The sequence below is a fragment of the Tiliqua scincoides genome, chromosome 6 (genome assembly GCF_035046505.1).
Source record: "Tiliqua scincoides isolate rTilSci1 chromosome 6, rTilSci1.hap2, whole genome shotgun sequence".
Lineage (NCBI taxonomy): Eukaryota > Metazoa > Chordata > Lepidosauria > Squamata > Scincidae > Tiliqua > Tiliqua scincoides.
The window spans coordinates 9,229,654-9,254,255 of NC_089826.1; the positions used below are offsets into that span (position 1 = coordinate 9,229,654).

Sequence of the window (24,602 nt, forward strand, 5' to 3'; positions counted from 1 at the left end):
ACAACCCTTGTTCCACCCAGTCTCCTCCCTTTCTTCACCTCATTCTGCTTCCTCTCTGCCTCGCTCCCTCTACACTTCACTGAACTTACCAGTACCGGGGGCCATGGAGGGTCTGCTGGCAGGCCACCACTACTGTTCACTTCTTGCAGCGAAGGCCCAACTTCTCCTGACAGCATATTACGTATGCAACAGCCATAAACACCTTATGCAGCCAGAACATTAGTTCCAATGACATAAGAGCAGTTTAGGATTGGGCTGTTAGTGTTTCAAAATAAGCTTTATAGGGTTCGTTTCAAATCTTCCATTCACAATCAGAACCTACCCCATTATTTCATATGGGGAAAACAAATCCCCATTAACTACAGACCGTTAAAAAGTCAATTATTTGGTCCCCATTACCCTCAGATGAGGGTACTTGTAGTTACAAACCCTAAGACTTATAACCTTATTCTTCCCCCCCCCCCAAAAAAAAAAAACTTTATACAGTTCCAAAGGTCATATATCAGGCTGCAGATGGAGGAACAATTTTATTTCTTTTAGGACCGTTGATTCCCAGTACAAGTTCAAAAGCCAATTATGATTTAAAACATCTGGAAGAAGGCCTAGCAATTGTGGGCTGGTTCAGATTATGTACTTTCAAGTCCAATAGACAGTTCTAAGCATTAAGATGATGTTTGTGGTCACAGCGCGAGTCCCCATCACACTCTGTAATGGGGGGGGCAGTTCACCTGAAGCACCCTCTTATATGTCCTGCAGACCTTTTAAAATGCATATTTTAGTGATATGTTTTGAATGCTGTAAAGTATTATTAGTGTAAGCTAATGGGAAAGGTTAGACAGATACTAAAGTGTAGCTGTCATCTCACACACACAGAGGTACTTCCAAATTAGTACCCAGGAAGCCCAGAAGACTCTTTCCTTCCAGTAGCTGATTTTCTACAGGTCTCAGCCTTGGGAAGAATCTGGCAATTCTACTGTTTGAATTCGTTCCCGATTCATAGCCAGGGGTGGGAGGTCCAGAAAGAAAAGAACACATCCAGGATGAGTGACTTTTTGATCAACATGCACTGCGCATTGACAATTAACAAAATATGCTAAGCGTCAATTCATTTCACAGCATCATTTGATTTCGCTTAGCCCTAGAATGCAGTTCAAAAGTTTTTGGCAGCAGCTAGTATCATAAATCATAATTCTCCTGGCATCTGTTCCTCCCACGAAACAGCACATGGGGTTCTGGATTCTGGGCAGGGCTTCAGAACATCTGGATTACATACACCCATTTCCAGATAAATGTAATGCAAGGAAAACTGTAAATGCAGTGGGGTATTTCGGATCACTGTTTATCAATTAAAAAGATACGCATGACTGGGGTTATCAGATTAACAGTCCAATCCTATTGGCCCCTGCACTGCGAGACCTTGCGTCCAGTGGTACAGCATCCTTTATGCAGTGGTACAGCATCCTTTATGGTGGTTGCAAAACATGACACACCATTCTGTGCAGCTGGGCTGCCGCGACAAGCGGTATACAGCCATGGCCACACACCAGCAGCCTCGAGAAAAGCCCTCGCACTAATCAGGAGGTGCAGGAAGTGGGCAAGGGGGAAATGGGGCAAGGAGGGGGAGAAACAGATGGAAACTGTGGGGAGGAGAGATGAGGCTGGGAAGGGGATGGCAGCAGCAGCAGCTACTCCACCTATATCCAATCCCTCTCCCTGGCTTTGATTCACCTTCCCAGGTCCACCCCAGTTTGTGCAAATTGCTGGTGCAGGTCTGATCAGACCCTTGGCAAAAGTGAAAGCTTAGCACTGGGCAAGGGAATAAATATTCCCTTACCTGGATTAGAACTCCAGGACTGCCCCCCCCCTACAAAATGCAGCGCACTTCAGTGGTGCTGCACCAGTGGGAGGGGGTTTAGACAGGATAGAGATGTAAAACTTACGACAATGCTGGAGACACATTTACAACACAATTCAAATGAAGACTAGCTCTGGTGGAACATGCGTTCCGCTGGCGCAGGCTGCTGCAAAGCAGCCGTAAAGTGTTTGCAGCAGTACAAGCACCCGGTGTGCAGCAGGAAGACCAGAGCCTTCCCACGCGCACCAGGAGACCCACCAGAGCAAGTAAACCCAGCACAGGGGGTGGAGCAGGGTGGGAAAAAACAGAACGGGGAGGTGATGGTACAGAGGGTGGAAAGATTGCACCTGGGGCGGGATCACTGGCAGCCCACACCAAACCTGAGCCCCTTCCCAGGCCTGATCCACCTGCACAAGCCAACATGAACTTGCGCCAGTGATATCACCGGCACAGATCCACGTTGCCCTATAACAGTTGCTGGGGCTTGCTCAGGGGCAAGGGGACCTCCAGCAGCCAGAAATCCCAGGCAGGGTGTGACAGAAGCCGCATTGGTGCAGCTGCATTGTCGCATGGGAATTTAGGTAGGATTAGGTTGCTCTTTATATACAAATTCCTGTCCTGTGGGTTGTCTCCAAAAACAGTATGCCCAAAGTGCTTAACAATCGGAAGAATAAAACAAGCAAAGCCAAGTTAAAATAGAACAATAGAAAAACAACATGGCGGCAGCAACAGAAAATACAGAATAACATTCCAACATAACTTAAGCGGCAGAGGAAAAGCTTGCCAGAATGAAAAAGCATTTCACCAGCAGCGGAAGACCAATATAGAAAGGGCTGATCCAATCTGATCTCCTGAGGCAGGGAGTTCCACAGACCAGATGCCACGACAGAAAAGGCCCTCTCACACACAACCCCCAAATAACACCTCAGAAGAGTGACAGACCATGTGAAATACTTAGAATACCACTCCTTAGAAACTATAGGGCAATATTTCTAGCAGGTGTCACTTCTAATTCATATCACATTACACACCATTTTAAAAATATGGAACCAAAGACTGAGAGAATTCTAAGAAAGGATTGCACAAGAGCGCCAGGGGATTCGATGTAGCTTTCTCTTCTCTTAATTGGCTGTGACATAGAGATCTACAGTAAGAGATTTAGAGTGCAGCAATGTCAGATACGTTTTTTTTTGTTTTTTTTTAAAAAGGATACCAAACAGTTACTAAATTAAACTGCAACACTCTACAACACACAAGTCTTATTTAAATGAAATCTACTCTTTTCCTTACAAGTCCAGCACTCTGCCTATCTCTGCTGAATTTGCCAGCTGGGGAGAGGGAGGGAGGGAGGGAGGGAGAGAGAGAGAGAGATTTTTATAGGTGCAATTCACCCAGCATAATTCTGTACCAATAAAGGAGCAATACCAACCAAACACCCACCCACCCATTACATTAACAGCTTTAACACTACACATAGTGATTCAAAGACTGGCAAACTCACTGGGAAAATAAGCTCACAATCAAATCATGCAGATGTTATTTGTCTGTTTGGTTACTATGAGCACAAACATTATGCAAAATTCCACTGGGTATGGAGGGGACACACATCACTGGCAGAAAATCTGAATAATCAGATGAATAATAGTAAAAGTTGATCACGCTAGGATAAATAATTCATTTCTGGCGAGGATACGTTCAAAAATTTACCATTCATTTGTATTTGCCCACCTATTCACATATTTAGCCTTGTGCCACCCCCAAAGGTCAGAGCAGGTAATGGCAAGAAAAAAATTGCCCAGAGAATAGTTGTAAAGCACATGACATGATTCTACTGATGTGAGGCAAGGCAGGGTTGGCCCTGGAAGATGCCTGAAGGGGAGACCTTTCGAGAACTGTACAAAGCTGACCCAAGTTTCCTGAAGGAAGGGTGAGGTGGAAGTGCAATACAGATCTTTTTTATTTATGTAACTCCCAATAAAATATGAGAAAATGCCCTTTCAGCACAATGAAACTAGAATAATCAGTAGAGTTCCCAACACCCAAACTTCTAACTGCTTCACCTCAGACCCCCCCACTCCCCAGCCAGCCAAATCTAAAAAATGCTCAAGGTCAGATTATGGTGAGCCTTCAGGTGGAAGGATGCAGCTCTCCATTCCCTTTCTGATGGAGCATGATGCACGGAGGACACGAGTGCTCTCAGGCCTGCTCTACGCATGGCAAGGAATGAGTTGGCAGAACCGACTGCACTGCTTCACAATGCAGAGGTGCCTGTCACATTTTGGAAATCTCTCCCAAATAAATACCTCTCTGTAAGTTCAAATAAATAAATAAATTAAAAAAAAACCTATAAACAGGAACAAAGATTCTGGCCCAACCCATTTCCTGCTACCTTAACTTCTACTTGCATGGAGCGGAGGGAGAAGGGAATTTGCATAGAATGCACTTAAAAAGGTGCTCCCCACCTGAAATCAGAAATGGTGTAGATCAGGGATTCTCAAACGCTTTATACTGGCAACCCATTCTGTTGCCGGTGGTGGATCCAGGGCCTACCAAGCCCAGGAAGCTGTGGGCTACAACAGTGCACAACCCAGAAGTTGTTTTCAGGTCACACTGATGCACAATTTTGAGACATACAAAATTATGCAGGGGATGGACAGAGTGGATAGAGAGAAGCTCTTTACACTCTCACATAACACCAGAACCAGGGGACAGCCACTAAAATTGAGTGTTGGGAGAGTTAGGACAGACAAAAGAAAATATTTCTTTGCTCAGCCTGTGGTTGGTCTGTGGAACTCCTTGCCACAGGATGTGGTGATGGCGTCTGGCCTGGACGCCTTTAAAAGGGGATTGGACAAGTTTCTGGAGGAAAAAATCCATTACTGGTTACAAGCCATGATGTGTATGTGCTACCTCCTGATTTTAGAAATGGGCTATGTCAGATGCAAGGGAGGGCACCAGGATGAGGTCTCTTGTTATCTGGTGTGCTTCCTGGGGCATTTGGTGGGCCGCTGTGAGATACAGGAAGCTGGACTAGATGGGCCTATGGCCTGATCCAGTGGAGCTGTTCTTATGTTCTTAACTACAATTCCCAGGAAGCCTTGCAGGTCTCTTGTTATCTGGTGTGCTCCCTGGGGCATTTGGTGGGCCTCTGTGAGATACGGGAAGCTGGACTAGATGGGCCTATGGCCTGATCCAGTGCGGCTCTTCTTATGTTCTTATATTAACCCACTTTACTGGCAGTGTTGCACTGCAGTTCTCAAGGTATGTATTGTGTCCCACCAGTGAGCTGCAGCCCAAATGTTGGACCAGGAAGCTGCAAGGCTGACTGGTGGGACACAGCCAGTGAAGTGGGTTGTGTACAGGCACAACATAGAAGTGACTTCTGGGCCATGTGCCATTTTACCCATCAGCTTCCTGGTTGCGGCTGGCCTGCAACCCACCAAAAATCCGGTCACAACCCAACCTACAGTTTGAGAAAGACTGGTATAGGTAATTCTACTACTTCTAGACTGTACTACCTCAATCTGCAGCACGTATGGACCTGGCCTCAGACTTTATATTTATGTAGTGCCTACCGCACGACACTTTACATACAGTGAAAAAAACAGGTCTCTGACCCCGAGGAACTTACACTCTAGATACTGACACTCTACACTCTAGATACTCTACTGATACTAGATACTGAAAACAAGAGGGGTTGAAGAGGATAGAGATGGGTCAATGGGAAGCATATGATCCATTCCGTTTCACTTAGGCTGTAACCCTAACCACATTTTCCTGAGAGTAAGCCCCACTGAACAAAATAGGACTTACTTCTGAGTAGACCTGGTTAGGATTGTGCCCTTAGTTAAGCAGAGTTACAGCAGGGAATTGGGACTAGAGGACTGCGAAAGACTTCAGAGAAAAAGGTGTATTTTAAGAAAGGATTTGAAGGTAGTGAGAGAGGCTAACACAGGAGGGTGGGTGGCAGTTTCGTAGGCCTAAGCAATTTAAAGCTTTATAGATTCAAACTGACCCTCTTGAACTGATCTCCAAAGACAACAGGAAGGCTGCATTTGCACTAATGCAGAAGATAGAGATTATTTTTATAAGCTCAAGGGCTTGTAATTGAAATATGATATATAAGAAAGCACTATCACATTGATAGTGAGGCACCATCTTCCAATCATTATGCAGTTATCCAGGCCTCACTTGGGTGCCAGCCTGGTCTTTCGATTGTCAGGAGACATATAAAACTCTTTCTGGACTAGGACCAATGATGTCCAGCACATTCTGTTAGCAGCCAGGACCATAAACCATCCACTGTGCTTCAGCAATCTTACACAGCCTCAGCACCTCCTTGGCCCATCCTGTGCACTGCTATAGATGCATCTCTAGACTGTTACCAGCTCCCAATTCTGTGGCCCACTGAACTCATTTCATCCCCAGCCAAACTACTAATGGGTCCACAACCACTCCAGCCAAACAGGCCTCAGATCTTCACTGAGGAATGTGATGCTTGCTTAGCAAGCTTTCTTTTTTGGAAAACCCAGAGATTAATTTCAACTTGGATACTTTGGAGATGCCAGTGCATTTTCTTTAAATAATGGCATCATGACAATCAAGCCTTTGGGGACTGCTCTAAGACTAGGACCCTGATGTGGCATCCATCACACCCCACAGAAGACTAAGGGCCCAATCCTATCCAATTTTCCAGGGCCGGTGCAGCGGTGCCAATGGGGCGTGCACTGCATCCTTTGGTGGGGAGGCAGTCACAGAGGCCTCCTCAAGGTAAGGGGACATTTGTACCCTTACCTGAAGGCTGCATTGTGGCTGCACCGGTGTGGGAAAGTGGGATAGGACTAGGCCCTAAAAAGGCTGACGGAGCAGAAGGAAGCAGCCAAGTTCTGCGTAATCTATAGGATCTTGTTTCAGTTCTCTGAAACATCTGTACTCTCAGAGGGGGCCAATACAATTACAGTTACTTCCTGAGGTTGCATCAACACAGCACGCTAATGAAATGGAACAAAAGAGAGGGCAAGAAGAAGGAAGGGTCCCACCCAGCTATTCACTTAACAGGACATCATTCAAGAGATGCACAAGGCCTACATAAAACAAGGAATGGCAGGGACATCACACAATCAGCTGAGATGGCTGGCTGGGTTTTGTTTCTCTAGTCAGGCAGTTTTCATCTCATGGATAGAATTTTTGTTGGAGATGCCAGAATTTGAGAGTATCGTCCCGTGTCCCCCCCAGCTTTTCTACAGTGTGTATTTGCACTTTGGTGGAGGTTCGGCATTCATTCTGAGATTACCACATGGACCTGAATTCTTCCATATATTGCCACGTGAAGCACAGTGTTAAAGAAGCACGCGTACCGTTTCACAGTATGTCGTACAGGGTTTGTGGTCACTGGCTACAAGCACAAACATAGCTCACATTCCTGTTAGTAGCCCACCCACCCACCAGCATCAATGCATTCTGTAGCCACACACCCTGCTTGTCTGCAGAGGCAAGCACTCAACATGGGGAGAGTTTCTCCTCACAGTTTGAAATTGTGGTCATCTAGCAATACAGATCACAGGGAGAAGCTCTCCCTACAGCCAGTGCTTACCTCTGCAGTCAAAAGCTGAACATAAGGAGAGCCCGGCCTCCCAGTATGATACGGTTCCCCTGATGTCTTGGTACAACATACCTGGTTTTTGAATACCTGAGGAGGACTTGTGTCTTCCTACCTGTTTCCCACTCTCAATCCCATCTATAGTGCCAGATTTTATAAACGCAGCATCAACCTGAAGCCCTCACTGCCACTGAAGCACTACTACATAATTTAGGTCCAAAACCTAACCAACTTTCCAGCACTGGCACAGCTGTGCCAATGGGGCATGTGTTGCCTCCTGCAGTTGGGTGGCAGTCATGGAAGCCTCCTCAAGGTAAGGGGATATTTGTTCCCTTACCTGGGGATTGCATTGCCTTTACATCGGTGCTGAATTGGTTAGGACTGCACCCTTAATCTCTTCCATACATTCATTATGTAGAGCAGGGGTGCTCAATAGGTGGATCGCGATCTACCAGTAGATCGCGAGGCAAAATGAGTAGATTGCAAGCCCTGTCTCTCCAAACTGTTAATATGTCAGTTTTGTCTAGTGACTAGACGAAACTGACATATTTAGCTGACACTAACTGAAACTGACACTTTAGCTGCTCTTCAGGCATGCAGCAACAAAACTGAGGAAACTGACTAGACTCCAGCAGGGGCTCCATACGTTAAAGGGGGTGTCTGTCAGACGCTTCCTTCTCCCCTGGTAGATCTCCGGGCCTTGCTGGGTTTCAAAGTAGCTCTGGAGCCAAAAAAGTGTGAGCACCCCTGATGTAGAGGAACACAGAGGTAATCACATCACACGTTATGGGTTCTTCTTTTATCGCAAGAGCTCTTTTTGTAATGAAAGAAAACACGGGCTTATTGATAACCCAAAGAATATTCACTTTTGTGAAGTCAAAAGTGTGTGCCCAAAGCAACTTCTGTTGGCCCTGTTTTTGTCTTAAAACCATGCTGATGGAAAAGGAAACCCAGTATCTGAAACCACAAAACAAAAACCAAAGACTAAAGAGGAAGCATGCTTTTAATGAAAAACAAAGGCTCTTACAGGGGGAAGTGATGCTCCCTTGCTTTTTGCAGCACACTTGAAAACTCAGATTTCTACGCAGAGTTTAGAGAACTTTATAATGCCGACGAGGATTTAACAATATCCAATTTCTTTTGCTCAGCTAACACAGCAAATGGCCAGACTGGCCAGAGGTTGACAGATTGAGGTGGCAACCCTATCATAGAAGTGATATGGTCCCAAACTTAAGGCCAACTCCGCATATTAAGAATGTTGCCCAACTCTGGCAGCAAGCACAAGACGCGGAGATGACAAGCACCTGGGACAATCTGACTGCACCAGGAATCCCCAACACACATTAGTGTGCATGACACATTTGCTTCCAGAAATGCAGGTGTAACACCAATATCAGGCAACAGTCACAATGTGTGCAGCACTTACAATCTAATCAAATGGGCACATGCAGGGGCAGAGCCTGGTTTTGTGAACCTTGGAGAATTTCTTGGAGAAAGGAAGTGGCTGGGCAAACAGACAGAGAGGCAGGCTATTCCGGGCATTCTCACTCCAGGAAGTGGCATACCAGACTGGGTACAGGGGGACTGGCCATGTGGCAACCAGCTAAGCAACAGCAGTCAGGCAAGCAGCTTTGCAGGATACAGCCAAGTCAGGGTCTTGAAAACAGAAACAGAGGACATTCAAGGAGAGGCCACAACCCAGTGCTTTACCTGCTGAAGTGAAAATGTGCAGTGACTAAAGCCTGCTGGGAGCTTTATTTAGTTTTGAAGGCAATATATGTTCAAGGACACTTGACAGAGGTGGCAGAGTCAAGTGCTGACTCAAAGGAAGTGCTGGATAGAGCACAGTGAGGCAGTGGCATAGCTAAAGGGGGTGCAAAACACTAAGTTTTGCAGGCGCCTGAATGCGCCATGCAGATGGCCCCTTCCCTCCCCTTTGGAGTCATTCCGGGCGGCAGGAGCAAAACAGAGGCGTACGCCTGGAATGGCTCCGAAGGGGAGGGGCTGTGTGCATGGCGCGTTCAAGTGCCTGCAAAACTTAGTGCTTTGCACCCCCTCTAGCTACACCACTGCAGTGAGCTGCAGGCATGCAGGACTAAGGCAAGGGGACGACGGAGAGGAAGAATTCTGCTTTGGAGCTGGATGTGGTTAACAGAGTTTACTGTATCAGTTATGTAATGAAACTGATAGCAGTTTAGGGGTACCTGACAAGTCAAATTTAAATCATAAGGCAAATGTGAACACAGAGAGGGCGAAGAGAGGAAAAGAGAGCAAATCTGGAACCTCATCAGTTAAGTCGCTGCGCACTGAGTGCCCCTCTGTGCACCAGAACATTATACGATTTGTAATATGTCAGAGGATGTCAAATTAAGCCCTGTACAATACTGAAGGGTAGGAACAGAGAAATATTCCCTTTCCGGGCCATTGAGTTGCTTTAACAACTCCGCGCAGCGATGCACCCAACTCTCCGCCGCTCCCACATCTCAAGCGCATGGAGAGAAGCCTCTAACATGTTTGCTCTAAACTCGCAGCAAGCACAGCTCACACATTAGGTTATCCATGCGGATTAAAGAAGAGAGTGATATAATCAGAATAATTTTCCTTCATGCTTACTTAATGCCTTCCTTCCTCCTCTTACCCTTTTAAACGTTTAACAGCTCGCGCCCTGGCTTTACCCAGCACACAAATCCAGCACACTTTTTTTCTTCCTTTGGGAAATGGTCCAACTAAGCAGGCTGGAAACTGGTGTTCAGGGCAATGCGCACAGAGGCTGGCGCTTTTCACTTTGGGCCACTTGCAGAAATCTGTGCTTTCTGCTTACTGCGCTTAAAGCAGGTGAAAACAGAAGACAAAAGTTACAAGGGCACCGTGAAGAGTTACGTGGAACAGGCTACATGCCAGCTGCTCACCTTTATCGCTCTCGAGGCAGCCTAGGTTGCATTGTGACACCAACCTTGGGTTTTCCCGGCCTCCTGACACACTGTGCTCACAAAAGGACGGCCGAACTGCTTGTAAGCAAATTCCAAACCGCACTCAACCACATCCCAAGCTAAACTGGAGCCACTTCCCTCTGGCCCGCTCCCACACTGCACGCATACCACATCACACAGGCTTGAACTGCTTGCAAATGAGACCACTAGCCTGTATTAAATGAGGCCACCAAGCCATGCATTATCAGACAAATTATTTTTACCCTCCTCTGTCTCATTCACCTAATGTGCTCTATTAGCTATTATGGCAGGGAAGAACTCAATAAACTCTTTACAGGGACCCTTCCCCTGTATAGGCCCAGAGCTGCCCCCACAGGATGGACTCATTGCATTATTTTGCAAGTCATACAGGTGGGACCTCAGTACCCACTGATTTGATATCCACTGATTTGACTCACCACTGATTCCAAGGTCCACCTTTAAATGCCTTGTAACAAGGAAAAAAAGACACTAAAATCCAATTTCCCACCTTCATGCTGTTAAATGATTATAATTTTATTCCACTAGATTCCATTATTCACCCCATCTAGTGGCTGAATGCAGTTTAGCGTCTATACCAGTCATTTTCAACCACTGTGCCATGGCACACTGGTGTGCCACAAATGTCTGCAGGTGTGCCATGGGAGTTTGGCAGAGAGCCATTTATTAGAAGGGCCTTTGGGGGATGTGAGCACCCCACCAACAGCACAGTGTGCCTTGTCAAATGTCAAAAAACTGATGGTGTGCCTTGGCAATTTTAATACCTTGTCAGTGTGCCATGAGATGAAAAAGGATGAAAATCACTGGTCTATACCAATGCATTTTGGGGCAACAATGGAGGAACAAGAAACCTGACAGTGGTCTTCAAACCTATTTCTCTACTGATTTTGTATCCACTGAGCTTTTTTATCCACTGGGGTTCCAGAATGGAACCTTAGTGGATAACAAGGCATGACCTGTGCTGCATTTTCTAGTCACAGTGAGAAGACGAAGGCACTAGCGCCACACAGATGGAATTCCTACCCATATTTAATGTTTAAAATGCAAATAATTTCAAAGTAAAACTACTGCAAAACAAAGCCCAAAAGTATCCAATCACTGCAACTTAGCCTCCACCGCTGTTCATGAAAACATAGTACGGTTATACTTTTTATCCCTGGCTTCCTCCAAGGAATTTAGATCAGCATACATGGTCGCGTCCCCATGCCTTTTATCCTCACGATAAACCTCCAAGGTCTTCCTTCAGCAGTAAGATGCAACTGGCCAGCACACGCTATACCTGGATGAAGATTTGAACCCAGGTTCATACTGAACACACCGTCTACTACACCACACCGACTCTGATCCCTGAGATGCAACCTAAGCATAAACTGCACATCCATAAACACCCACCCCAGGATGTATTTCAAAGCCCAATCCTATCCTCCCCCCCCCCCACTGGTGCACCCTGTCTAAATGGGTGCACTATATCCAGGGGGGGGGGGCAATGGACAGTGGAAGACAGCAGATGTGTCTTCCACTGTCACAAAGGGCTGTATGTGCCAAACAAGCCTCAATAGAATTAGGCTGTCATACATGTACAATTGGACTTCTCTTCAAGACTAAGCAGGCTATCCACCTCTGCTCAAAAGGCCCATTTAATGAAAGAGCATTTCTTAATTCAGCTTGTGCTGCATCTTTATAAGGAATAAACACCTGCTTTGACTATCACTCTGCAAGCGAAAGGAGAAAACTTACACACTCGCGAGCCCTGAAATTTCACATTGCCAGAGCGTTTACTCCGCTTGCTCAGGAAGCCATACCTCCAGATAATTATCAGCCAAACTAGATCAGTAAATCATTACTGATCGGATAACTAAGTTGCCTTCAGCAGTTCTTCTCCTTCAGCCACTCGACTTTCCACATGGATTGATTTATTCCGACAACTCCGTGTACATTTAAGTTCTTTGAAAAGTTGAGAGATGTTAACAATGCCAGAAAAGCTTACAAAAGTTCACGGGCAGAGTTATAGCAGTGAAAAATGCCTGCTGAACAGTGTTGAACTACTCAACGTAATTGCATTCTTTTTTAAAGACATATATAGCAGCCAAATCCTGCAGCGTTTAGGAATCGGTTTTTAAAGCTTGGAAACCAAAAATAAATCTTCCAACTTTTGAAAATGCCGTTGAGCTTGGGGTTTCCCTCTCCGTAATGCCAGGAGAGATCAGGAAAATAAAAGTTTTCACACCCAATGTGTGTCATTGCCCAATTCTAACTAGGGCTGGGCTGCCCGTTATGACAGTGGAATATGATTCTGTTGTAGGGAAGGAACATATGGCAGCACGCATAGTCAGCCACCACTTTGCCTGTTATTTCGGGCAGCAAAGGTAAGCTGGGGGGACAGAGAGCAGCAGAGGGTGGGTGGAACAGGTCTGGGGGCACAGACATATGGGTGCTTTGTGGTAGGAAGGGGGTTAGGCAGAAGGTGGAATAGGAGAGGGAGGGGGTAGATCTCAGTGGCACCAGCTTGTGCCAGATCCTAAACTCATTTCCTGCCCCATTTGCTCTCCCTTACATGTTGTGAGAATGGATGATGGCCGGATCCCAAAGGATCTCCTCTATGGAGAACTCGTGCAAGGAAAGCGCCCTACAGGTAGACCACAGCTGCAATACAAGGACATCTGCAAGAGGGATCTGAAGGCCTTAGGAGTGGACCTCAACAAGTGGGAAACCCTGGCCTCTGAGTGGCCCGCTTGGAGGCAGGCTGTGCAGCATGGCCTTTCCCAGTTTGAAGAGACACTTGGCCAACAGACTGAGGCTAAGAGGCAAAGAAGGAAGGCCCATAGCCAGGGAGACAGACCAGGGACAGACTGCACTTGCTCCCAGTCACTCCCGAATCAGCCTTTTCAGCCACACTAGATGCTGTTCCAGAACCACCATTCAGAGCGCGATACCAGAGTCTTTCGAGACTGAAGGTTGCCAACGTGACTCTACTTGGATTTGCACCAGCAAAATAGCTGGTGCAGATCCAAGGCCGCCCATTGAGGCAGCAGAGGCTTGCCGCAAGATAAGAGAACAAAATTTCCCTTGCCTCGAGGAGACCACCAGGCTGGCATGTGTTCCATCAGCATTACTGCATTGGCTGGAGGGAATTTAGGATTGGGTCCTCAGTCAGTAAAACTGCAGTTCTAATGGCTTGTAAGGGAATTTGTAAGGGAATACAGCCGGCATGAATTTGCACGCTACATAGTTTAGCAGTGAGTGATCAGACTCTTTGAGGACAAGGTTATGACCATAGGGAGCTGCTTGGTAATGGGTCTATATAGCCTGGTATTGTCTATTCAGGCCATTACCAAACTGGTGCATTGCAAGGCACCTCCTGGGGAGCAATGGGCCACCGGCCAGTCGACAATCACATGGGATACTGCAGGGGCCGGTAAGAAGCCGGTGACTATAGCATCTCTGACAGATGGCCATTAAACCCCTGCATGAAAGCCTCCAATGGAGCAAGAGGCCACAGCCGTACAAGACAGACTGACCCAGTGCTGGACAGCTCTTATATTGTACACGTTCTGCATGCAGACGGTCCTAGGTTCAAAACCCGGCAGCTCCAAGTGGGGCTGAAAAAAAAAACCCTGCCTGAAACCTCGGAGGGATGCTGCCATTAGATGCAGACAGCACTGAGCTAACTGGACCAGGGATCCAACCCTAGTATCAGGCAAGTTCAATTATTCAACTGTCCCACCACAGATCTTCTTAAGCAGAATATTCCATATTCCAGCATACAAAGCCCTAAAACATTTGTTCCACACACCATCTGCAAGTCAAAGATTTCACCAAGCCAAAAAAAAACCCATCCTATTTTGAGTCTGTTTTAGGAATTAAACACCGTCAATATGTTTTTCCACCAAAATAGATCTCTCATTATAGATATATGTAAATGCCATCTCTCTTCTTTGCAGAGTTCATTTCATATTAAATTGAAACACTGGCTGTTTTGTTTTTCCCCCCAAAACTTCAGTTTGATGAAGTTTCCGTTCTTTTTCATCAGTCAGCCTGACCACAGGAAGTGATCAACTGTGGCAGGCAGGAATGCCACAGAATGATTGCCAAGTTGCATATCTCCCCATTGAAGACCAATTTGTATGACCCTTTAAAAAAGACTGATTATATCTGCATGGCAACTGAGTGCATCTTAAGACATAACATTGACTGGGACAACTCCCACCCAAGTTCATTGAACAACGTCATGTGAATTGTCGCCCTGCTTTGCCCTGGTTACTGACAGCCACTGATGCAAGTGCAACCATGGGTTTCAGAAGCACACGAACAGTTGCTGAAGGGTTGCCAAATAATTCTATAGTATGCTTTCCCTAATCAAGGCACCAGGCACAAGGCCATTTTAAAAAACTCACCCTGACAAGTCCATCAGAGAATTTCCAGCAGGCTAATCTGCCTGTTCCTGGAAATCCTCACAACAGTGTCGTCACACCTGATTTAAACAGCATTTTGATAGGCTAAAATTAATCATCACACCTACAGTGGTCGTGTTGACAGCACGTGAGCTAGATTTGTACCATCAGAATGGGTGTGGTGGTCAACCACACCAAGGGAAGAACCGTCCCCTACTCAGCTCCTAGTCTTGCGGAAACTTGCCATCAGCATAAATGGAAAAGCCACAAGAGTTTAAACGTACAAAATCCTCATCACCTTTCGACAAAAATAAAGCAAGATGTGATTTCTAGCATACTCACCGAATTAATGATCCCTTGGAGGGCGGCAAACCCTTCGACCACCGGGAAGACTTGCTCTTTGGAATCTGCTATACTTTCAAGCTAGAAAAGGAAACACAAATATATTTGGGAAAGCAAGTGCTGAGCATCCAGCCTTTAAAAAAAAAAAAAAGGCTTTTCCCGAAAAATATCTATAAGTCCAGACAAAAGAAATGCACACCTGGGGAAAACCACAAAAGCTGCTGCAGTCTTGTTTTCTCTTTCCTTTGTAAGTAGCTCTTACCACTGCAGAAAGGGCAAGATGCTTCTCAAAGCAGCTTCTCTTTTCAGCCTTGGAAACTACAATTCCCCTCCCCCCCAACAATAACCAACAAAGTTTCACCCACATCTGCATTTTTTTGCTCATCTGCCTGTAGCTTCTTTGGATCCCAGCTTGTGCAAACTAGTCTATTTAAATTGTTTTGTGCCTCGCCTTTCCCAGGGAAGCTGCAGCAGGTCACAGAATACAACCCTGGACGAGATCAACCCATTAGATTGACTCAGTAGCTTCACACGGTTTGGGAGTCTCAGGTTCAGGCTACACGTGCGGCAAAACATGGTGGCACAGAGTTGAAGTGATAGAACGGGCTCTACCAGCTCAGACTGCAGGTGGGAAACGCATTTTTGACGTCTCTCCTATATGGAAGATTTGATGCATGTCCCCACAACTAGCACAGCACAGCTCACTGAGAACCTCACTCCCTGGTATGCTGAATATTACGCCTGCAAGGGTTTTAAATTTTTTTTTTTTTTTAACATGGAGCAGCATTCAGAAAAGGTACCTTACTTGCAGCCAGAAGTGTTTCAGTCCACTTCATCAGCTCAGGATTCTGCAACTTCATTCTGCTGCATGTATAAACCAGGCCTCAAAATGAAAAGGTGCACCTAAGACCACTTGGCACCACCGCAAACAGATCTAGGTCCCAGTCTGAACTAAGCCCATGGAAGTGCCAGCCCAGTGACAGAACTGACATGCAGTTGGCATGCGCAACAAGGCTGCCAGCACATGTGACGAGCAGCTGCGCATGTAGGCCAGTAGAGATGCTTCCTGCCAGTAAGGCTGATAAGTTTGTGGTGGGGCCGGGTGGGGGAGGAACCGGGTGTGGAGGGGGAGTATCTGGGCAGAGACAGGGAGGAGGAGGCGGAACAGGGGAATGGGGTGGATCCCGGTGAAACCAGCGTGCACCAGGATCCTGTCCCCATTCCCATTGGGACACTCATTCAGACAGCGGACACTTGCCTCAGAGTAAGGAAACCCTTTCCAGAGTAAGTTCCCTTTCCACAACGAGACCTCCACAACTGCCCCTCCACCATAGGATGCAGTATACACCCCCTTGGTGTGTTCACTTAGGCAGGGGTTTTCTTAAGATTGGTAAAATTCTAGGTAAAATTCTAGGTTTGCTAGAAAAATTCTCAGTGACATATTTATCCTTTCAAGACAGGAGACTTTAAACACCTGCAAAAGATTCCCCTACCTGTTCTTGGTTAAAATCAAGGACTCCAACGCAGTAAACTCTCGCTCCCAACGACCGGGCTGTTTCTGCCTGCATCAGACAAAAATGGGACCAGAATCAGTCTGTACCTTTGCTACACGTGTGAGAGTTGAACTAAACAGTATGCTCTCTATCCAGCACTAACCTCCCTTTGTGCATATTGTGGTATCAAGCCTTGTAACTTTCCATCTGTCAGAGCAATTATGACACTGCTTGTCCTTAAGCCTCCTGCAGCCTTAATTTGTTCATTTGCCTGAGAAATAAAGAACGCACACTGTCACTGAATCGTAGAGTTGGAAGGGACCTACCAGACCATTGAGTGAAATTGGCCCTTGCCAATACAGTCAAATCACAATTACAATCCCCAATAGATGGCCAGCCTCCGATGACTGAGAATCCACCAACCTCCAAGGCAGATGGTTCCACTGCTGAACAGTAGGGGCGGGATGCAGAAATTTCAACTAAGAGAAGGACGGTACAAATTATTGATTATTACACAGGCCTACAAAATTGAGGGTCAGAAAAGTTTTTCCCCAAACTTTATGGTGGTTTGATATGAATTTGGGGTGCCGATTCTAAAAATGGCATCCGTTTTGCCCTATCACGTCTGGTTTTGGAGATATAGTGTAACCTCATTAGTGAATGGTTCAAGCAGCTTCCTCGTGAGGAAGCCATGGTGTAGCCATGTCCTCCTGCCAGTCCTCATGTCCTCATGTCCTCATGAGGAAGCCATGGTGCCGATTCTAAAAATGGCATCCGTTTTGCCCTATCACATCTGGTTTTGAAGATATAGTGCAACCTCATTAGTGAATGGTTCAAGCAGCTTCCTCATGAGGAAGCCATGGTGTAGGCTTCCTCATGAGGAAGCTGCTTGAACGTTCGCTAAAGAGGCTACACTATGTAAACACTATGCAACACTATGCAAAAACCACACTATGCAAACACTAAGCAAAATGTGTGTTGGCCTGCGTTATTAGTAAAGACCCATCAAATTAATTGGGCTTGGCATAAGGAAGGAATTGAGGTTTCTGGTCCCTTCCCCAATCTGCCTCCTGTACCCCAATTTCATTTCTTGGTTATGATACAGTGCAACTGCATGTTGAGAGAATAAGAGGGAATGGACCGTGTACCATGGGATACTTTTTAGATTCTTTGCTATTGTTTTACTGAGATATCTGTAGGCTGCCTTGAGTGTTTTTTAACTGAATGACGGGAAATACGTTTTCTAAAAAGAATAAATAAAAGTTACAAAAATTTCTCCAGCTTCTGAACATTATGAAATAAAATTCCAATACAGAAACCATGAAGTTTCCAATTTCCTTTTTTCAGCTGGGGGGTAGACATGAGTCTGCAACAAATCTTGAACCTGGAGGATGACAGGTGAGAATGTAGACTACAAACCACTGCTGGACAACAGCCAAAAGAAGGCAATCTCAGAATCATCAGTCAAATCTGCAAGATAGCAGATATGGCACAGCAGATTTAATGCTGGAATCAAATTTTTCATCCATGTAATAAGGGCCTGTGCTTTCAGTCAGTCCAGCAGCGTTTGCTGCTAAAGACTTGACTTGCCTCCCCCTTGCCCAGACGCACTCATCTTTGCTGTACAACCTTCACAGACTCACCACTAAGGACCTAAGAAGTGAGATGCTCCAGTATTTGGAATAACCCAGTGGTTCCCAAACCTTTTAGCACCATGACTCACATCATCCTCTGTAGCTGCACCACAAAACATCACTAGGAGACTTGAGAGGTAACTTCTGGGTCATACCAGACCCACTCCATTGGCTTCCACGGGCTCCAAAATGTCTTCTGGAAGCAAACCAAAAGTTGCAAATTGGAAGTCACTTCCAGAGGGCATTCTGGGCCTATGGAGGCCAATGGGGTGTGGTGGGGTGGTCCCAGCACAACTCAGAAGCCACTTCCAAGGGCTCCCAGTAATGCTGTGTGGTACAACAGAGAGCACTGCAGCATGACCCATGGCACATCAGGTCACAACGCATGGTTTGGGAAGCACTGGCATAATCAATGCTTCCTCAGGATGGATTAAAAGATTCCACCAATGAGAAGTTCAGTGTTAGCATACACTTGAGAAGTACATCTGATTGCTACAGTCCACATGCACCGAAGAATTAAGCCCATGCTGGTTCCTTCCCTTCCATACCACCAGGGGAGGAGGGGTGTAACTGTGAGCTACAGAAACTGCACAGGAAACTTCTGATGGTGCGAAGGAGTACTCTCAGGTAAAGGTATCTGTTTCTAGGCATTCAAGCATCCATCTCTTTTGACAGGGTGTGTGCAGACTGGAATCTCCTACACAGAAATGGTACCCATATAAGAACATAAGAACAGCCCCACTGGATCAGGCCATAGGCCCATCTAGTCCAGCTTCCTGTATCTCACAGCGGCCCACCAAATGCCCCAGGGAGCACACCAGATAACAAGAGACCTGCAAGGCTTCCTGGGAATTGTAGTTAAGAACATAAGAACAGCCCCACTGGATCAGGCCATAGGCCCATCTAGTTCAGCTTCCTGTATCTCACAGCGGCCCACCAAATGCCCCAGGGAGCACACCAGATAACAAGAGACCTCATCCTGGTGCCCTCCCTTGCACCTGGCATTCTGACATAGCCCATTTCTAAAATCAGGAGGTTGCACATACACATCATGGCTTGTAACCCATAATGGATTTTTCCTCCAGAAACTTGTCCAATCCCCTTTTAAAGGCATCCAGGCCAGATGCCGTCACCACATACTGCAGCATGGAGTTCCACAGACTGACCACACGCTGAGTAAAGAAATATTTTCTTTTGTCTGTCCTAACTCTCCCAACACTCAATTTGAGTGGATGTTCCCTGGTTCTGCTATTATGTGAGAGTGTAAAGAGCATCTCCCTATCCACTCTGTCCATCCCCTGCATAATTTTGTATGTCTCAATCATGTCCCCCCTCAGGCGCCTCTTTTCTAGGCTGAAGAGGCCCAAACGCCGTAGTCTTTCCTCATAAGGAAGGTGCCCCAGCCCAGTAATCATCTTAGTCGCTCTCAGAAAACTCAAATTGCAGTCTGTAAAATTTCCTCGAATATAGGCCTCAAGTTGTAGTCTTGAGCCATATAATTTCCTGTAATATCCATCAGGGGGTTGAGTGCCTATCAGTTTGGAAGTCAAACAATTATCTGAAAATAAGGGAGGGTTGTTTCCGCCACCCCCTCCACCCCCACTCAGATTTCTTTTTTAAAACCTCAAAATTGTCATGGCTACCAGGACTTATAAGAATACAGGAAATGTCTAGCCAGATCGGGCCAAAGTCCCATCTAGTGCATAAAAGGCCCATTAGCTGCCCTGGGAAGCCCACACACAGGAAGGAAAGGCACATCTCTCTCCCGCCTTTGTGCCTCTGCAACAGATATTCACAGGCATACTGCCACCCCAAAATCAGAAGTAGTGCGACATCATCATGTCTGATAGCCATTGACAGGCCTGCCCACCATGAATTCATCCAATCTGTTTCAAAGCCATCCAACTTTGTGGCTATCACCACGTGTTGGGACAATGAATTTCACAAAACAGTTTAAGAGTCATAGGCCAATGACTAAATGGCTCACAGTCGGTGGAAGAAGAGCCCTGAACACTAAAAATTGTGCAGCTGGTTTAAAAGAGGAGGGGAAAAAACCACACTTACCATTTTCAAACCTTCATGCATGTACGTCTCACCTTTCGGCTGCTTGACCCGCAATTCTTCAAGGCCCCTCTGAATTTCACCTCTGAGAATAAGCAGAAAAACCAAGCAAAGGATTGAACACACAGTAAAGTGTCTCAGCCTTCTGTAAGCTTTTGACCATGACTAATACTAACATGACAAAATAATATGACAGACAGCCTGCTTACTGGATTTACAGTTCAATCCTTGGGGCCTTTTACAACAGCAGATCTCACCATCCACTGTTGTAAAAGGCTCAGCCAGTAGCGTAGCTAGTGGGGGTACAAAGCACTAAGTTTTGCAAGGAGCCAGCCCCACACCCCTGCTGCTGTAGAGCCCATGCCTTGCTAACAAAGGTAAGTCAGTGGGGGGGGGCATTCCTGGACATTCTAGAGCAGGACTGGGGCCGGCTGGTGGCATTCCAAGGGTAGCAAAGTTGGCAGATCTTGGTGGCAGCTCCCTTCCTATGCTCCTTTCCTGACCTCAACATGCCCCCTTGGGCCCACTCAGACTTGTGCCAGCCAAAAGGCAGGTGCAGATCCACGTAGGCCCATTGGGAACCACAGCACAGCAGAGTTGGCAAGTAAAAAATTCTTTTACTTTCCTCTGTCACAGCACGGCTTCTGCCAGTCCCTAGCACATAGCAGAGGCCGCTATGACACTGCACACTATAGGTCAGCTTGTTTTTCTGCCAGTTCTACTGTGTTCAGCCCGGGGTCCTGCTGCCTTGCTTGCCTGCCTCGATTCTTGAATTGTCCCATGTACTCACCCCTGCTCCCTGTTGATCCCCAACTCTATTAATTGCCAGGACTTAATTTTTCTCCTTCCCCTGGGAGCTGGGGATAAGAATAGGCCCTCAGTTTGGCTGCACTTGTCGTAAGAGGCGACTAAACAGTCACCGGGTAGATGGGACTCGTCAGCCTGGAAAGGCAGCTCATCTGAGAGAAGGAAAACTCTGATCCCAAACCTCCACTGCCTTGTGGCTACATCCAGTTATGGAAAAGGCTTCAGGAGACAAACTCGAGACAAAATCCGGAGCTGGAGTCCCTGAGGCAGTTCATGGCTGAACACAGTCACGTTCTGGCAACTCCTGCGACGCTGCTGGAACCAACCGTATTGGCTTCTGCCTTTCCATTGGACCATTTCAGCGATGTGGAGAGGGGGGATTTGCTGCATGGGTAACAGTCTATCCTCCATACTTACTTTACCCAGGCTTCATGCACTGGAGAGGACACTCTGTTCCAGAGCCACCATTCAGAGCGTGACACCATAGTCTTCCGAGACTGAAGGATGCCAACAACAATTTTTCTCCACTACTTGATCCCACCACTAGACCGTAGCTCTTCACTACTTTGAGCCCTGAACACAGTCTCTGCTTCAGATATGACAGTGAAATGTAACACTTGTGTAAAGTGGCCCTAGAAGTCCACATTTTAGAAGTGCAAAAGATGCACCCATAGAAAGGCAGGGCTGGAGCAAGATTTGATGGAATGCATGTACACTGTACTTTTTTTTTCCATGTATCGCAGATTACAAAGCATCCATTTCAAATTCACTCCCAGCTGGCCTTCTCCCCTCCTCCCCTACTCAAAAAGGTAGAAAAACACGGTATAAACTAAAGCCATTTTGATCTGTACTGGCAGTCCTGGTTGCGGCAGAAGACATGCTGTGTGCTATAGATGGCAGCTGAGCGAGTTACGTAAAGCTAATGCAATCTGTTTAATCCAAAATATTTTACACTCGGCGTCTATTGAAAACAACTTGAAAATGATTATGTACAAATGCCGATTACAAAGCAGACACTTTGTGCTTGCCAGGAATGAGTGGCAGCCTGTCCACAGGCTCCAGCAATTCGGCTGCCAAGAAACAAACGGCAAACCAAGTTCCCGTTCTCCGAGACAGATTTTTGCCGCGCAAAAAATAGCTCGCGTACAATCAGTTCAATGCTATTTATCCAGCACGGAACCAAGACCTCTCCGCAATCTCTGACACCGCCAGGCCTATTTCGGCAGCGGGTCCCAGTGAATAAATAACAAACAGGAAAAAAAGAAGAATGAGCTTCTGCAGCAAGGGAGGGCAAGCCATATGCTTCCTAATTCTGAACTCTGAAGCAGAACGAGGTAAAGCATGGAAGGTGTTGGATGTGGGAAGGGACACAAAGGGCAAATGGAGAGCCACTATATGTCCCAGTATGCTCTGGGGCCACCACTTTTCTTCACAGTTAGCAAGTATTTATTTATTCACATATTTATACCGCCCTTCCTCCAAAGAGCTCAGAGCAGTTTACACATCTGCTCCTCCCCTCCTTCTTGTCCTCACAACAACCCTGTGAGGTAGGTGAGGCTGAGAGAAAGTGACTGGCCCAAGGTCACCCAGGAAGCTTTGTGGCTGAGGGGAGATTTGAACCTGGATCATCCAGGTCTAAGTCCACCTCCCAAACCACTACACCACCCTGGCTCTCAGTATGCACGTAAAGCTACAAAAGACGTGTGGCTGATGGGGTTATCTATGCCTTGTTATTCTGTGTGTTTTTCCTTGGTCCCCAAAGGCACCAGTCCATAGGTGAGGACATCATGCAGACCCCAAGGGATACCTCAAGGGGCCTCAGCGTGGGGCCTCTCTCCTTTCAAAGTGTGCCGTTCCTTGCTCCATGATTTCTTGGGCTCCAAGGGAAGGATTGCTCCTCATTCATCACGAGCCCCCATGCTGCCATGGCATATGGTGGGTAGCAGCAAGGGAACAGGAGAGGGGGCATACCAACAGCCATGACAGCAGGTACCAGCAATGCAGCAAATGATATGGATCTGGTTAGCTGGTTTAGCTGGTTAGCTGGGAATGGATGATGGCCAGATCCCAAAGGATCTCCTCTATGGAGAACTCGTGCAGGGAAAGCGCCCTACAGGTAGACCACAGCTGCGATACAAGGACATCTGCAAGAGGGATCTGAAGGCCTTAGGAGTGGACCTCAACAGGTGGGGAACCCTGGCCTCTGAGCGGTCCGCTTGGAGGCAGGCTGTGCAACATGGCCTTTCCCAGTTTGAAGAGACACTTGGCCAACAGACTGAGGCAAAGAGGCAAAGAAGGAAGGCCCATAGCCAGGGAGACAGACCAGGGACAGACTGCACTTGCTCCCGGTATGGAAGGGATTGTCACTCCCGGATTGGCCTTTTCAGCCACACTAGACGCTGTTCAAGAACCACCTTTCAGAGCGCGATACCAGAGTCCTTCGAGACTGAAGGTTGCCAATGGTTGCCAATGGTTAGCTGGGTGGATGGCTGCAGTAGGCTGCCTTGTGTCACACGTAGCATAGATGGGGGGGGCAAAATTATGGCAAAACACAGGGGTTCACCAAACCAAATGGCATCCCCTACGTGTTACTGTCACTACCCAGAATGGCTCCAACAGTGAGTGGGCCAGGCTGCTTACATGTTGTGTTGTGGTGCCTGCACTACTTATCGTCCCATCCCCCGCCCCCACAGCTGCACTACTGCTCCCAGGAAAGTGTGCACAGGGTTGTGGTCTTTGTGTGAACGGGATGTGGGGCCTTCAACCCCAGGTTCAGGCACTCCTAGTAATCCTGCTGAGGCTGAAACTCCTGTCGGAAGCAGGAGAACTATGGCACCCTTGTGTCACCTTGGGTATGCTTGTGTGTTGTCTTCCTATGACATCTCCCTACAGGATGGAGGTGGTGCATGTTGCTTTGTTGCTCATCCCTAGAGGGTGGCAGGGAACAGTCCCTTATCCCCTGGCACCTGCCACCATCCCTTGTTCAGTTCACCTTGGCGGTGCTGCTCTGGCTGCCGCTGTTGGGGCAAATTGGATGCAGTCATTGGCCCCTTGGACACCACACCAGTGACACATGGGTAGCAAACAGATGACATATCAATTTCGCAATGGTGACATACAGACATCATACAGGGGATGAACCGACTTCACGATGATGACACATGGACATCACCCAGACGGCACCCTGATGTCACAGTGATGACACACCAACATCAGAGTGTTGACATCAGGGTCATAAAGTTAATTACCCGTATCTTGAATTGTGCTCCAAAGCAAATGGGCAACCAACTAGGTAAGAACAAATGCAAGAAATTTTTATTCAGGAATTTTAGGAGATAGAGAACAGAAGGGCAGCTTGAGTGCCCTGCCTCAGGCACCCAAATGTCTGTGGCTGCCCCCAAATAAATAACACAATTTATTGAAGCCCATATTTCTTGTTTCACTTTTTGTT

The 24,602-nt window shown here is 46.9% G+C and overlaps 1 protein-coding gene across 1 annotated transcript in view; it reads right to left on the minus strand.

The window, feature by feature from the left end:
* The window catches only part of ANTXR2 (ANTXR cell adhesion molecule 2), a 147,271-nt gene that overhangs the window by 103,699 nt on the left and 18,970 nt on the right, over positions 1-24,602 (minus strand). The window contains exons 4-7 of the mRNA XM_066632532.1: positions 20,348-20,429; positions 16,813-16,920; positions 16,650-16,718; positions 15,157-15,237 (exon numbers count right to left, since the gene is read on the minus strand). Coding sequence (XP_066488629.1) covers positions 15,157-15,237; positions 16,650-16,718; positions 16,813-16,920; positions 20,348-20,429 — 340 coding nt within the window. The remainder of the gene's footprint in view (positions 1-15,156; positions 15,238-16,649; positions 16,719-16,812; positions 16,921-20,347; positions 20,430-24,602) is intronic.